The sequence below is a fragment of the Mustela erminea genome, chromosome 4 (genome assembly GCF_009829155.1).
Source record: "Mustela erminea isolate mMusErm1 chromosome 4, mMusErm1.Pri, whole genome shotgun sequence".
Lineage (NCBI taxonomy): Eukaryota > Metazoa > Chordata > Mammalia > Carnivora > Mustelidae > Mustela > Mustela erminea.
In genome coordinates this window covers 40,142,856-40,158,476 of record NC_045617.1, presented here as the reverse complement: position 1 = coordinate 40,158,476, position 15,621 = coordinate 40,142,856, and the positions used below count along the sequence as shown (strand labels likewise).

The 15,621-nt window shown below is 34.1% G+C and overlaps 1 protein-coding gene across 4 annotated transcripts in view; it reads right to left on the bottom strand.

Moving 5' to 3' along the window:
- Nucleotides 1-15,621, bottom strand: part of MAP3K7 (mitogen-activated protein kinase kinase kinase 7) — a 76,525-nt gene that overhangs the window by 23,307 nt on the left and 37,597 nt on the right. For 3 of the 4 annotated variants that reach the window (XR_004284850.1, XR_004284851.1, XM_032339040.1), the window contains exons 10-13: nucleotides 15,087-15,217; nucleotides 14,273-14,402; nucleotides 10,652-10,732; nucleotides 1,619-1,683 (exon numbers count right to left, since the gene is read on the bottom strand). Coding sequence is in view for 2 of the 4 variants with exons in the window: in XM_032339040.1 (XP_032194931.1) it covers nucleotides 1,619-1,683; nucleotides 10,652-10,732; nucleotides 14,273-14,402; nucleotides 15,087-15,217 (407 nt within the window). In the remaining 2 variants the exon portion in view is untranslated. The remainder of the gene's footprint in view (nucleotides 1-1,618; nucleotides 1,684-10,651; nucleotides 10,733-14,272; nucleotides 14,403-15,086; nucleotides 15,218-15,621) is intronic. The other variant, XM_032339041.1, reaches the window with a different exon arrangement.

The window sequence follows — 15,621 nt, the reverse complement described above, 5'->3', positions numbered from 1 at the left end:
ATCATATATAATAAATATATATGTACAATGTACATATGTGTGTATATGTGTGTGTTTGAGTGTGTGTATAGGCATTATGAGAAATAAAAAATATATCCAGATATAAATGAAGATCAAGGATATTTATCATTAAATATTTAAGTGCTTTTTTTTAGTTAATTTGATACCTAGAAAGGGCTCTCAAATTTTTATTAACAACTAAGAAGTTTCTCTAAAATTTAAAAATATTGTTAAAAAAAGGGGAGGTGCCTGTGTGGCTCAGTTAGTTAAGCAACTGCCTTCGACTCAGGTCACGATTCTGGGGTCCTCGAATGGAGCCCTCTGTCAGGCTCCCTGCTTCTGCCTCTTCCTCTGCCACTCCCACTGCTTGTGCACTCTCTCTCTCAAATAAGTTAAAAAAAAATTTTTTTTTTAAATTTATAAAAATGAAATAATAAAACACCTTTCTAGAATGAAAAGTACTAGCACATTTTATCATAAATTAAATCTGTTTATAATAAATAATCCTATAATTTTACATGAATATGGACCATAATGTGAGATTTTTATTGCTTCACATGTATGTTGGGCACATAACACTTAATGTAGGGGCGCCTGGGTGGCTCAGTGGGTTAAAGCCTCTGCCTTCAGCTCGGGTCATGATCCCAGGGTCCTGGGATTGAGCCCCACGTTGGGCTCTCTGTTCAGTGGGGAGCCTGCTTCCTCCTCTCTCTGCCTGCCTCTGGGCCTACTTGTGATTTCTGTCAAATAAATAAAATCTTAAACAAAAAAACCACTTATTGTGATAAAACTGAAAATAAATCAACAAATACCTCACAATTTGTTCTCATTCATTTAAAAAATATCACATGAATTATATGTGTCTAGTGTATTGAGCTGAATAACAGAAAAAAATACTGGCTGAGCTGCTACTTTTATATACTTGTTGATTAAAACTCTGTCAGTAATGGCTAAAATTATAACACTGTCTGGATCATTTATAAAGAAAGTGATAAAGAGGTAATAAGACTTTTGAAGAACATCCAGAAATATAAGATGAAGAAAACCTTACCAACTGTGATAGAAGCCTTTCTAGAATTTATCCATCTGCTTAGTAAATACTGTCTTAAGCATATTTCACAAAAATATAAATCCAGTAAATATGACAAATTAAAAGATGTTGGAGTCATCTAGGTATGTTAGTGCCTTATGTGATGCCACAGGAGTGACATTTTCTTGGGAAAATATTTATTAGTAAATATTAGTAATTAGTAAAATAGTAAAAATTTTTTTCTTTATCTCATTAGTAAAAAGGAAACAGCACTAATGACTCACTTTAGAGCCTAAGGATAACAACAAAATGTTAAACTATGAAGTTGGTATTTCTTTATTAAATCATATATAAAAACATATATATATATAATGCACATGGAATACTACTGAATTAATCAACCTACTATGATAAACTATCCTTCAAGTTAAGCTAACAATGGCATCTACACTTTTTTTCCCCAAAGTATTTAAATTCAGGTGCCAATGAACTTCTCTACCACAATTTTAGATTAACTCATGAAACCAATTCTGCAAACTAATTCTGCAAAATTCTTCAAAGACAGAGAATTCAAATGTTAAGTCTTACCTGACCAGGTTCTGTTCCAGTAACAGTCAAGTCTTGGATGGATCTACGTCTTGGCTGTCCGTTACCTTTTAAAAGATTAAAAAAAAAAAAAAAAGTAGAATACTCAGATCTATTCAAACAGACAACAAGGATGTTACTGCTACAGTAGGAAGCTGGAATTTGTTGCTCCTTGGATCTATACAAAATGTTTGTGGGAAAAATAGTTAAGTCAGTTTATTGTTTAAAAAAAAAAAAAAAGAGAATGCTGTAAGGAAAGGAAGAGAAACAGCTGCAGAGTTTTAACTCAAAAGTTGCCAGCCTCCAACAAAGTAGGTCCTACTCCTACCCTACATGAATAGCTGCTGAACTCTCTTGCACCATCTTCTGTCATGTATTTAAATAGATGAATGTTTGTGGGCTGGGGCTGATGATGGCATCTATTTCAAGGGCCTTACGTTACAATTTCTACAGCAAGACAGCTAGCCAGCAGGTAGTATGACATGACTGGCTTTACCCAACAACAGTACCTTGTTCATTCAGAGCCTAAAAGGATGCTTAGGCTTAAGTTTATTATACTGAGTCACACTTAACCCCATTAGTCTTTGTCAGAATCTAGTAATTTACTACTGGTGAACAACTCTTTTAATTTCCTACTGAAGAAGAATGATGCTCATTCCATTCTCAAATATACAGCTTATTGAAATGGGCTGCTTTAGGAACTTCCATGCTAATAATAATTTAATCTAAAATTCAGCTTACGAAAAAATTCTAAAAATATAAGCAAAATAGAATGAATTAAGCAATAGTTTCACTCAGTACTTTCATTTGGGCATAGAACTGTTTATACGGTATCATTTAAGATGAGAGATCAGCTGTCTAAAAGAAAACAAAAATATTGTGAGAAACAGCTGATACAATACTCAAAATTCTTTTGACTCTGAAAGCTACATAATTTCTAAACTAGTAGGCAGCTTTGAGAATGTACACTGTAACCGTTTTGGTCCGATTAGCAGAGAGAATTCATTCTTAAAATTTTATATTTCTATAATCCTCAGTATCTTATTTTAAACCAAAGAGCAATATAATTTAGCATCTTAATCCATGTGACCCCATTATTATTTTGTATGTAAACTAAAAGGACCTTACACAGAATGTTTAATACAGTAAAATATGTAGCAAATATAAAAGCTCAAGTTTATAGCTGCATTTCAATTTATAAGACATCATTGTTTTTTTTTTTTCATTTTAAACTATGTTTTAGAATTCTCTGCACAATTTTAGCTCAAATTTACTTCAAATTTCATTTCATTCCAAGTTCCAACTTTTAAAAAAAAGGATTTTATTTATTTGAGAGAGAGAGAGAGAGAGAGAGAGAGAGAACACAGGCAGGGGGAGCAGCAGAGGGAGAGGGAGAAGCAGGCTCTCCGCTGAGCAGGGAGCCGGATGTGGGGCTTGATCCCTGGACCCCGGGCCCATGACCTGAGCTGAAGCAGACGCTTAACCGACTGAGGCACCTAGGTCCCCCGCAAGTTCCAACTTTTGGATACAAATTAAAATAACACAAATAATAGCACATCTGTTGAATCAGGCACACTAAGATACTCTTGTGAAAGTTTTTAACTCTCCCTGTTTCCTGAGGACAAAAAGATCCCTACCACCATGACTAATAAGCAATTTTAGGCACACTTCATTCAACACAATCATTCTAAAATTAGCTGAGATGAGACAGGCTTATAAAAAAGTGTCTGGAATTCTCATTTCAGATTAGCAACATTTGTGAATCTGGGGAACCACCCAGCACATGTCTCTAAAAATTATTACATCACTACTGCAATAACAACAAAAACAAACTCAAATCTAAGTAGGGTAGAAGGAAGGGGAATAAAAATTTTGAAGGAAGTAGGGTAAATAAGAGGTGGACACAGTTAACGAATGCCGTAAAATGAGAAATCTTCAAGCTACAAAATGAGTCAAAGCAAGCATATTAGGCAATGCATTTTAATTAGCATAACCATGGCAGAGACCATCTGGCAAAGTTTAGACAAAGCAAAAAAGTACTGTAATCAACAAATACTTGTTGCTCCAATATTAAGTTTTAGTCATAATTTGGAAATGTGAATGTAAAAAAAAAGTAAAACTCCTATTATTGCAAATGAAAATTACTGGGTTGTGTTCTCAGTAAATTTAGCTGGAGTCTGAACTTTTTTTTTGCAATTAAAAACTAATTTAGAAACTCATTCTATATTTTTTCATGGTTCTTTGATATGTGCATACCTATATTACACATGGTAGTATAAATGAAAAAAGTAGAATTGAGGGTCAGTATGATGTCCACAGATGCCTGAACAAGGAATCTGAAACCTGCAAATGATGTCCTGAGTATTTCATTTTATAATAAATTCCGGAACTTTTAGGACTTACCACAGGGAACAAGTGGTATTTTTTTAGAACAACTTCTCTAAGTAAGAGCAACAAAAGGAATAAACTATATCCCTAGCCCATCATAATGCCCCCACATACCCCCTTTTTCCCCAAAGTGTGGCTGAAACAGAAACTTTGTCAATTCAGTTGTTTTTACAATTAATGTCACAAAAACAGAATACATCTCTTCAAAAAGCTTCTCTTTGAAATACAACTCATTTACTGAACTGGTATTTGAACAGAGCCCTTTCTAGACACTCCTGTGGCTTTTCTTATTGGTTTAAGTAAGCTCACTGTTTTCCTTACCTTAATTACTCTTATTTTTCTATTTTCCAAACTTCTTTAATATTCTTTTTATGTCACCACTTCCTCATATCAGGGAGATCATATGATAGTTGTCTTTCTCTGCTTGACTTATTTCGCTAAGCATGATACGCTCTAGTTCCATCCATGTTGGAAGTGGTGATGCAACATGGGGGCTTAAGTGGGTAGGAGAAGAATCAATGAAACAAGACGCTGGGGAGGGTATGTGCTTTGGTGAGTGCTGTGAAGTGTGCAAACCTGGTGATTCACAGACCTGTACCCCTGGGGATAAAAATATATGTTTATAAAAAATAAAAAATAAAAAAAAATAATTAAAAAAAAATTCTTTTTATGTCAAAATCAGCACTACATTTTCCTGGAGACATCTCTTGACAAATGTTGGAAATTTTGAGATTCATAAGTTTCGAATATTAAAATATTAATAATTATATAAATAACAAATATAAAAATATTAATATTACATATTCATTAAAAAGTTTTAATTAGAATTTTTGATTAAAACAGAATGGTATAAATTTTAATAGCAAAAATATTAAAATTGTGTCTTCATGTGTACAATATATAAAATTTTAAAAATTTGTACAGCACTATACACTGTTGTGTTATATCACTGCTTCACATTAAATCATGCAATTTAAAAATATATGTTCTCATTTAGGTTGCCACAAATTTCATATTCTTTTATTTCAACAAATTCTGCCTCATTCCTTAGAAGGCCCCTCACGGTGGGTGTTTTTTTCCTCCTACCCAAGGGAAGTAATTATTAGTGATACTTTGCTTTCTAACAAACTAGCTTTATTAGTTTTTCGATTACAAAATGGTATCTTGATAGGCTACAATATATAAAGACTACTAAATGTTCTCTTTAATGTTGGTTAGATGAACTTCCTTTTTAATTAGCCACATTTACAGAATTTTATTGAAGGTGAGGTGGCTACACACAACAGAAGCAAAAGTATTTCAGCGTAGCTCTCCTTGGGCCGCAGAGTCCCAAATTCAAAGGTTTCTAGCTGCTAATGACACTATGTGTCCAAGGTAGGAACTTGCCAGATCTACACTTTTTACCTCACTATCTCTTCACACCAGCACTGCACTATTTGGGTGGAAAAACTACAACAATTGATGTACTGAGAGTTAAAGTAATGTTTATGAACAGAATCTACCGGTTCTTGAACTAAATATAGTATTATAAGGTTATATTCTTGTCCTGAGGGGAGAAAGCAAAACAGTGCCCAAGTGCCTCTGAACAGTATCGCAGCCTTTGTACAATCCTAGACAGGACTGTACAAAGCCCTCACTGCACTACCCTCCCCCACCCCTCCACTCCCCATCCCCACCAGGCCAATCTGTTTGCCTATGATCTAAGATCTCTGAAACTTCTGAAGGAGGAAAAGACTTAAGTATGAGAAACTCAACTATCCATTTATTTTTGCTAAATATGCTTAGACTCTCCCATATTCTACTTATTCTATTTAACTGTTCATTATACTCATGAAAACAACTAATACAGAGCTAAATAGTCTGGCATATTAAAAGCAAATATTCATTAAACTTTTCTCAGTTAAGATGTCTAAATGTAGTTGAAATCATAAGGACACCTGAAGTTTCTTTCAGCTTTAAGAACAGTATTACAAACAAAAAAAAAATCAATTAAATTCAGGTTCTTCAGGGACCTAGGCATAAACATTTTATACAACTGACTAAGAAATATCTGCACATTCAATCTTTATTATTTATTATATCCTTAAGAACTGCATGTAAGACAGAAAAATCACCTCTGGTTAAAGCACTCTATGATTCCACAATGCTATGCAACATTATTTTAGCCTTATCAAAGGTATACTAAAGCACCACTGTTCAAGGCTCTCAAACAGAAGCACATTAAAGCAATTTTTATCTATGGAATAAATGAGAATTTTCAAGTGTTTTACATGAACACAAAAATTATAATTTAGTGTAACCTAAGAAATTCAGTACTATTGAGTATAACAGCATAAAAACCGTTTAGACATAAATATTCTATAAAACTTTGCAGGTTACTTTTTAAAAGATGTATATGTACTATAACTATGGTAGTCATACAGCATCAGTATTTGGAAAAATTTACTTTTGCAGTATTTGTAAATATATATCATCTTAGGATAGTAATCAATCTGGTATAAACTGTGTGTAAGGGCTTTCATATTAAAAAGTAAGGAACTACAGAAGACTAATGTTTCAGTGAAATCTTTCAAAGGCAGTATATATGTATGTATTTGATAGTATCTTTTCAGTGGATTTCAAAATGCTTTATTACTGCAGTTGATTTCCTTAAATGCTGTAATTATTCACACAAGGCCTCCAGAGCAGAACTGCTGATTTTTTTCAATTACTGAAACTAAAGCCAGGAACAAAATTTGTATTAACTACCCAGTGTCTTATTCCATGCTTTAAATGGGAAAAGGCTGTTGCTCCTGTTAACGTTTTTTTTTTTTTTGACATTTTACCTGGTGATCTTTGACACCTGGATTTTTGAAAGAAATATAAATGAGGTATTCTAATACTAGTAAATATTATCAAAATGTATTATATAACTTCATTAATTCATAGCCTATTTCATTTGAATATCTGGAATGAAGATGGGGGAAAAAACCCAGAACCTTGGAAGCCTGGACACAAAAAAATGTGGGAAAGTCAAGAAAATCCAAATATAAGAACCAAATAAACAAAAATTCACATTTTTATTAAGATCTTGGAGGAAAATATAAGTAAATTTAAAGCAATCTAATAATAATCCACTCATTCATCTTTTCCTCAAATAAAATTAAAACAAATGAAAATGAACTGGCTAAAAGGGAGAATTGATAACGTTTTTAGAATTTCCAAGTATTAATGGAAAACATTTATGAAAGTATTTCTTTTTCTCAAAATTCATTTCAATTTATCAGTTTATAATGTTCAATAAACAAATAGATGAGAAAATGGTAGTCAGTTTAAATCCTGAGCAAGACAATTCTATACTTATATTTACTTTGCTTAGGTAGAACACTGGTATTTTGCAGGGCCCTCTCCACAAAATGTCATACTCTACCGGCAATCTGCTCTTACCTATGTGTCACTTGGTAATAAAAAGCCAGATTGATCTATAGCCACTCTTTGTGGCTTAGAGAGAAAAGCAGAAGGGAGTCATCTGCAACAAACATCACCAACACTTCTTTAGAGCCAGGGTCAATATAGAAAAAGTATAAAAAATTGTGTAGCTTAATCCATAGGAACTCCTGAAGTATTAAAGATCAATTTTTGCATGACCCAAGTGACTATTACATTAATGAAAGTTATTGTAAGCCACAGATTGCTTGAAGGATGGCAGAATACAAAACAGTGCAGAAGAGCAAGCAAAAAACAAGACTTGAATTTGTTCACCTCTGACTAAGCAGTTCAGTTACTATAAAAATGTACTAAAAAAAAAAAACTCTTTAGGGTAACAGTGTGTATTTTACAATTTTAAAAACTTGGTACATGTAAGAAAGTTCAAGCAAGACACACTTTCAAAAAGATGTATTTGTACACTGCCAAAAGTACACATGAAAGTTCTCGTGATGATCAAAAGAACACTCTTAATTAAAAGATGCAGCTCATTCTAAGAAGTACATTAGACTCAGTATATTACACTTGGGCAATGGACAGTACTATTCAAAATACTTATTCATAACAGATAAGATAAAAAAACCCAGCTATATTTAAAAAAAAATGCTTACAAATGGGATCCAGTATTCATGAATACCTGTTTGGATATAGCAAGAGGTTTGACCACAGAGCTTGTGGGAAATGGACTTTCAGGAAAAAAATTCTAGAAGGTACAAGAAATTTTGGGAATTAAGGATCATCTTCCTTTATAAATTAAAATGGCCATGTAAGACATTTGAAATATTCCCAAAGCATGGGTTATATTTTTATATTTAATTTAATTTAAAAGTACAACTTAAGAACACATTAATGTCTGGCTTTTATGTCCAACTGTTGTTAATTTCAGTGCTTGTATTCTTTTATTAAAGAAAGCAAAACTGATTAATGTTTGGATTATCTAGGGTGGGGGAAGTCACCAAGAATATTTAATAAAATGTGTTACTGAATACCATCTCTATTTGAACAGCACTGTTGCTCTGGCAATTAAGAGCAGACGTAAGGTTTCCTGACTCCAACAAGGATTCAGTGTCAAAGAAGGGTCTGCTGGCCAAAGAGCTCTCTTTAATGTGAACACTAAACAGGAGCAAGGCAGAATTACTGTCTTCTCTGACTCAAACAAAAGAGGAGAAAATGGATGTGATTTGGAGTCAGATCTAGGTTGGGATCCTGGCTATGTGCCTCTGGGAAAACCACTCAAAACCCATTAGATCTGAGTTCCTCTTTCCTAAAAGAGCTGTAATTTAATCTGGTAACCCACTTATAAGATTGTTGTAGAGGTCAATTAGGATGGTGTACTCTAAACTACTTTACAGGCCACACAAGAGTATTGAAGCAGTTTCTCAGCATTGGCACTGTTGACGTTTTAGGCTCAGTAATTCTTGGCTTTTGGAAGATTATCTGGTACACTGTAGGATGTTCAGCAGTGTCCCAGGGTCCTGCTCACCATATATGCACCTGCCACTTGTGACAACCAAACATGTTTCCAGATGTTGCCAAATATCCCCTGGAGGGCAAATTCATCCTGGTCGAGAACCATTAAGACTATTCTCTTTTTTCTCCCTCATTATTTTGTACAGTACTGGCTATATCATTCAATGCATGTGTGTGTATGTGTTCTTAATGCTTATTCATAAGACATGGCTTAAGATTATACTGCCAAATTCTAAATTCTACTGATTCACTCAAACATTTAAAGTAATCACAGCTTAATAGTATGCCTGTTTAAGTGTTCCCACTTCTTTAGTCAAAATATTATTCCCTTAAACACTGTACCTTTCAGTACAGAGGTAAAATGATCTCAAGTACTCTGTTAATTCTGCAAGCAGGCCATGACTCAATAAATGAAATTACTATGTGAGAAATGGGTTAACTCTTTTCTCTGAACAGCAATAGTGATGGTGTTACAGAATAAAAGCACTTTTAGAGAATAAAAATTACTTTAATATAAAATGGTTTTATATAGACAAAATGCCTAAGAATTGTATTCTTTAAGTTTTATGCATATTTATAATTTATAATTTATAAAGATTTTGTAAGTATCCTAGTTCCTAGCCACGGGAAGTCAGTAACAGTTTATTTAATAGGCACATATTTATTAAACACTATGTGTTAGGCACTGTGTCAGATAACTGCTGATACCATCAGTAGTAAGTAACAAAGACATGGTCTCTATTTTGTTTTTCATTTTACTAGAGGAGAAAATGACCTCTAGGTTTTCAACTATGATACAATACTATGCTAAAAGCACACTTACAGGCAGTGTATAGAGTGCTGAGGAATTTACCCAAATCATGCCCATGAATATGTGTGGGGGAAATTGTATATTTCTTTTTGGGGAAGAGGTGGAGGAAAACCCAAAGCAGATGGAGAAATAAATGATAATTCTGATGACATATATTAACCAATAATGAAGGTTACATATGCCATTTAAGTTTCTGTCAAATGTGGTCATTTAGATTCATCTATGAAATTATTACCATAACAAATAAAAGAAATTTACCAATTTGAGATGCTGAAGTACCATGTGTGAGTTAGGTATAAAAACATGAAATTTCCAAGAAGATTCTCTTGATAGCATATAAGAATCAGAACTGACCATGATTCTTTGGCAGGATACCATGTAGCTAATCTCATTTGGTTTTATTTTGTTTCTATTTTCTAGGTTAAGGCAAAATGGTATTTAGCAATTCTTTTTTCTTAACTTCAAATTTCACTTGCTACCAACAGAAAGAGGCTTGGATAAGAAGCCTAGAGGGAACCCCAAAAGTAGAAAATAAGGAAGAAAAGGAGCCAAGGGACAACAAATATTTTTAGATAGTTGTTTCCTCTTTCTGCTGGGCGCAAAAGTCTTGGTTCAGCTCATCTGCTCATTTAAAAGCAGCGAGCAAGCTGGTAAAATTCTAGGCTAGTATTCTCCCTTCTGGGAAAAGGTTTACTACCCTCCTTTTTGGAGATTTAAGGTATCCTGTCAAGTCTGCTTCAGTATATATAAAAGTATAGTTTTCAATCTGTCTTCCTAGTTACTGCATGCAAGGTATCTATTTTTATGTCCTAGACGAATTGGAGCAAGAAGCATTTTATAAGTACCAGGGCTCATTATTTCGGTCCCACAGCTATTAGACCACCTGAGTTGGTCTATGATACCTGATACGACGATCTCAGGGACATCCAGAATGTTGCCAAATGAAGCAGTTTTACGGTGGCCCCGTTTAGGCTTGGAATAGGCTGCAAAAACATATATATACAGTATACATGCAAACAACCACAAACAGTAACACAGAAAATGATTAACTACAAAAACAGAATACTTTTCAAATAGTTATGTTAATAATACTTCATGCAGAATGGCATGCAGAACTATCTAACTTTTTATCCATGCTTAGAAAAGGCATGATTTAGGAGAAACAAACTATCAATAAAGATGTTTCACATACTGGTTTTATTAGCAGGAAAATAAAACAAAAAGGACAGAGACAAACAAAGCTGCAGGGTAATAACAAAGCTAAATTTCAACCATGTTCACAGAAACAAACTACCTAAGTGAAATCACTGATAAGCGACGGGAGGGCCAGGATCAAAGTGGGAAGGGAGAGAGGAGTTAAAAAGAAATAAGCTGCCATATTTGTTTTAATCACACAAACACAGGAATAGATGTTCAAATCAGATGTTTCCTGAAGTGTGCTATAAAGTAAAATTTGTGATTCAATGTAATTACTGAATTAAAGTGTGAAATGTTTATGCTTTTGTAAATAAATATTTACATATACTTCTATTAAACTGAGTATTTACTGTACTTTCCAAAGTTCAAGGTGCTTTTCCATTAAATGTGAACAGTATTAAAAGCTGGAGAGTATGAGTTTTTCAAAGTAAGACAATCATAAAAAATCTGAACTATATAAAATTCAGTGATGTTCAACAGCATCTGTTCTATATTTAGAGAGGGTAGGATAATTTAAATATGGTTGTTTTTAACCTAGTGAAATATCACTTCTGTAAGGAATAATTATAAACCAGTGCCTGACTAGAAAATTGACACTAGCAAAGATATAAAAACCGTTATAACGCCACTTCTTTTTTTAGAGTAGCAATCATTATTTAGCAGTTCTAACTTGAATGATATGCTTCAAGCGAAAAGGTTCCTCAAGTGTGAAGATCTATCACTGTGTGCACTATTCATCTGCCACTACACTGAGATGCCCTCACTCCACAGAAAAACCTGTGATTCAGAGACCAGGAAGGCTTGTTAGTGGCTGGTGAGCTTCATTCAACTTGATCATTTATAAAGATCTGTGTGGCCAAGACTGCCAGTACCCTGCCAATCTCTATTCTTCCTTCCTTCTTAGCAAGAGAACCCTGAAGTTACTCAGGACAGCAGTGTTCCCAGATAAAAAATCACAGATCCTTTTTTCCCTTGCAGCCATGAGTAGCCATTTGACCCTATTACTATAGCCGAAGGCATCTATATGAAGTTTTAAGGGGAACTTCTGGTAAAGATCCTTGAAAGAGTCTGGGCATGGACCCTTTGGCCTTTCCCTAATTTTCCTTTCTTGCTGCCTAAACTGTGGATGTGATGACTCCCGATTATGATAGCTATTCTGGAGTACAAAGTAACCTTGAGGATGGAAGCCACACAATAGGACTGTGGTCCAGAGACAGATGAGCTCAGGTACCTAATAATCCTAGAGCCTACCTTCAAATTTCTTTATGTGTGAAAAAGAAAGCTTATGTGTTCAAGACACTGTTATTCTGAATATTCCGTTACAGCTAGCTGATTCTAATGCTGATACAATCAGTGTTCATTATTAGATGAAGACAAGTACAGTATGATGGTCCTCTGGAAAACTTCTTTCTGAAAAGAGCTCCACACAAAAGGGAGAATTTTCTATTTAGAAAACAAAACAAAATGAATGAACGAGAAAAAAGACCTAAAAAAACAAACAAACCAACCAACCTGGTTAGCTAAATTAAAAAATGTGTATGAAAATACATGATACATGAAAATACACATGTATACACATATATGGTTAAAAGACCAGAGGTAAATACACAAAACTGTTAAGTGTTTATTTCTTAGTGGGACAATTATGAAAAACTGTTTTTTTGGTTGTTTGTTTCCATTTCCACACTTCCCATAAAAGAAATGTATTTACTTTTATAATTAGCTTCCCTCTACCCCTGGAAGAACTGAAAGAAAACAAATTAAGCCAGCATTACTAAGCTGAAACCTGGTTAGAAAGGTTACAAGTTCACTCAGGTAATAAAACATATACAATTGACCCTTGAACAATATGGGTTTCAATTGTGTGGGTCTAACTATATGTGATTAAAAAATATGTCATATAGTATTGTAAATGTATTTTCCTTACAATATTCTTTTTCTTTTTTTTAAGGATTTTATTTATTTGTTTGACAGAGAGAGAAAGAGTACAAGCAGGGGAAGCAGCAGAGGGAGAGGAAGCCAGATGCGGGGCTCGATCCCAGGGCCCTGGAATCATAACCTGAGCCAAAGGCAGATGCCCACCCAACCAACTAAGACACCCAGGTGCCCCTATTTTCCTTACAATATTCTTAATAACATGTTCTTTTCTCTAGTTTACTTTACTATAAGAATACAGTAGAAAATACATATAATATACAAAACATGTGTTAACTATTTGTTACTGGTAAGGCTTCAGGTCAATATCAGTAAAGTTCTGGGAGAGTCGAAAGTTACATGTGAATTTTCTTTCCTTTTTTTTCTTTCTTTTTTTTTTTTAATGATTTTTATTTATTTGAGTGAGAGTGAGAGCATGAGGGGGTGGGGAGCAAAGGGAGAGGGAAAAGCAGGCTCTTCACTGAGAGTCTCTTCCCTGACATGGGGCTCGACCCCCTGATCCTCAGATCATGACCTGAGCTGAAGTCAGACACTTAACTGAGTCACCCAGGTACCCCTGGATTTTCATTTATTTATTTCTTTATTTAATTTTATTAGGTTTTATTTATTTATTTATTTATGTAGGGAGACAGCATGAGCCGGGGGAAAGGGGTGAGAGAGGAAGAGTAAGCTCAAGTAGACTCCCTGTCAGACACTCAAATGACTGAGTCACCTAGGCAGGCACCCTACATGTGGATTTTCAAATGCATGGCGGGTTAATTCCCCGAAACTGGGCGATGTTCAAGGGTCAACTGCAATTGTTTTTGTGCTAACCAATGCTTTTGTAATTAATCCTTTTAAGAACTGAAAAAATGTAATTTAAATGCTAGCTTTCCCAAGATTGAATAAAATTACCACGATCTTTTATATAGCAATTAAAAGAATTAGCTACAGCCAACTTAGCTATTTTTGCTACTGGAAGGAAGAGGAGCAGATTGTAAGGCCAAATCATATTTGGATGTAGAGTACATTTTTCTACTAATTTCAAAACAAAGTATTTGCTATTATTTGAAGTCAGCACAAATTCTAGTAGAATCACTAAAAATCCTCTAAAACATTCTGGTTTTGGCAAAATTTCAATTTTCCACTTAAATTTTCAGTTCATGTTCGAGCTGAAAGAATTAGATTTGATAAAAATATATTTTATGATCCAAATAATTTTACATGTCATATCTGCTTTATTTGGAACTGGAGAAAAACATATAAATTATCTGCTAGAAGCTTAGAAAGTATCTTGTAAGCCTATTTCCTGCTTTAAAAAATTTTATGACACAATAAACCCAATACTCCCACTACTGAAACAATTAAAACTACTCTTTCTACTCCTCTTCAAATTTTTATTTCCTTTTTACCTGTGGTTGCAGCAATCCTGGCTTCTATTTCAGACATGTCAGCACTCATCCTTTTGCCCTCGGAGGTTGGGGGCAAGCTTTCCACACTGCTCCCACGGGAAGCTCCCAAGCTTAAACGTCCTGATTCACTCTGTTAAAATTATAGGTCAATTTGAATTACTGAAGCTCTTTAAACTGAAAAATCCTGGGCAGCCTAGGATGAGAAAGATATCACCTGAGATCCTTAATGGATTCTGTTCTGTTCTGAAAGAAAAGGGAAGTTTTAAGGGAGAGGAAGCTGCAAGGGTAAGGGACAGCACGCTCCAAAAAGGGCCTTTAGGAAAGGGTAGTCACTGGAGTTGGGAGTTAAAGGCTACAATTATTAGTTAACCTAAATGCCACAGGTAAGATGAATGAAATCACTTAAAATACTTTTAAATCAATAATAGCAAAAATATATCTGGACAATATGAAATGACAGACTTAGGGCAAACTCCTTTAACTGGGTAGTAGAACCAAGAAATAAGCATTTTACTTTTTTTTTTTTTTTTTTTTAGCATTTTTACATTTTTTAATTAATAACCATTAAAGTTAGCGAACATCACAGGCAGGGAGCTGCACTGTTGGCAAAGGCAGCAAACATTAGAAGGGAAAATAATTTGATTAGTGATAAATGGTAGGAGAATCTCATTTTATGTCTCTATTCTTATCTGTCTGCTTCTGGAACAAGATTCAGCATTTGTATAATGGAAGATAACAAATAATTTCAGTTAGTATAAAGTTATGACTACTAGTAAGGTCATCACATAATTTTACTTTTAGTAACAAAACAAACCTGTTGCTTTGCCTGATTTTTCAACAATTTTGATTCTAAGCGTTTAATAGTATCATTTGTGGCAGGAACTTGCTCCATATTAGTGTCACTTTTATTACTGGTATTTGTAGAAGCGATGTCCATGAATGAGCCTAGGAAAGTAGAAATATTTATGACTACAGGTTGGGAATAATACAGAGGCTTCATTCAATAATATGAAACTTAAACTCTTTTCTAAACTAACAAGACATGAACAGGAACAAAATAAGACTTTTCAAGCCAATGAAGAAATCCAAACCCATTTTAAATGAATTTTAAGAATAACGCAAAAAGGGAACCAAAATGTTTAGTCTTCTAAAAATCAAGGATGACTATAAGGTTCTTAGCCTCAGCTAGTAAATCAGAGCAGCCATTAATCAAAGTTGGGAAGACAATGGGAGAAGTAAATTTGAGGGGAATGTCAGGAACTTAGTTTTTGGAAAATGGGAAGTTTGAGTTCTTATTAAAGATTTGTATATATTTTGACAGAGAGAAAAACAGCGAGAGAGGGAACAAG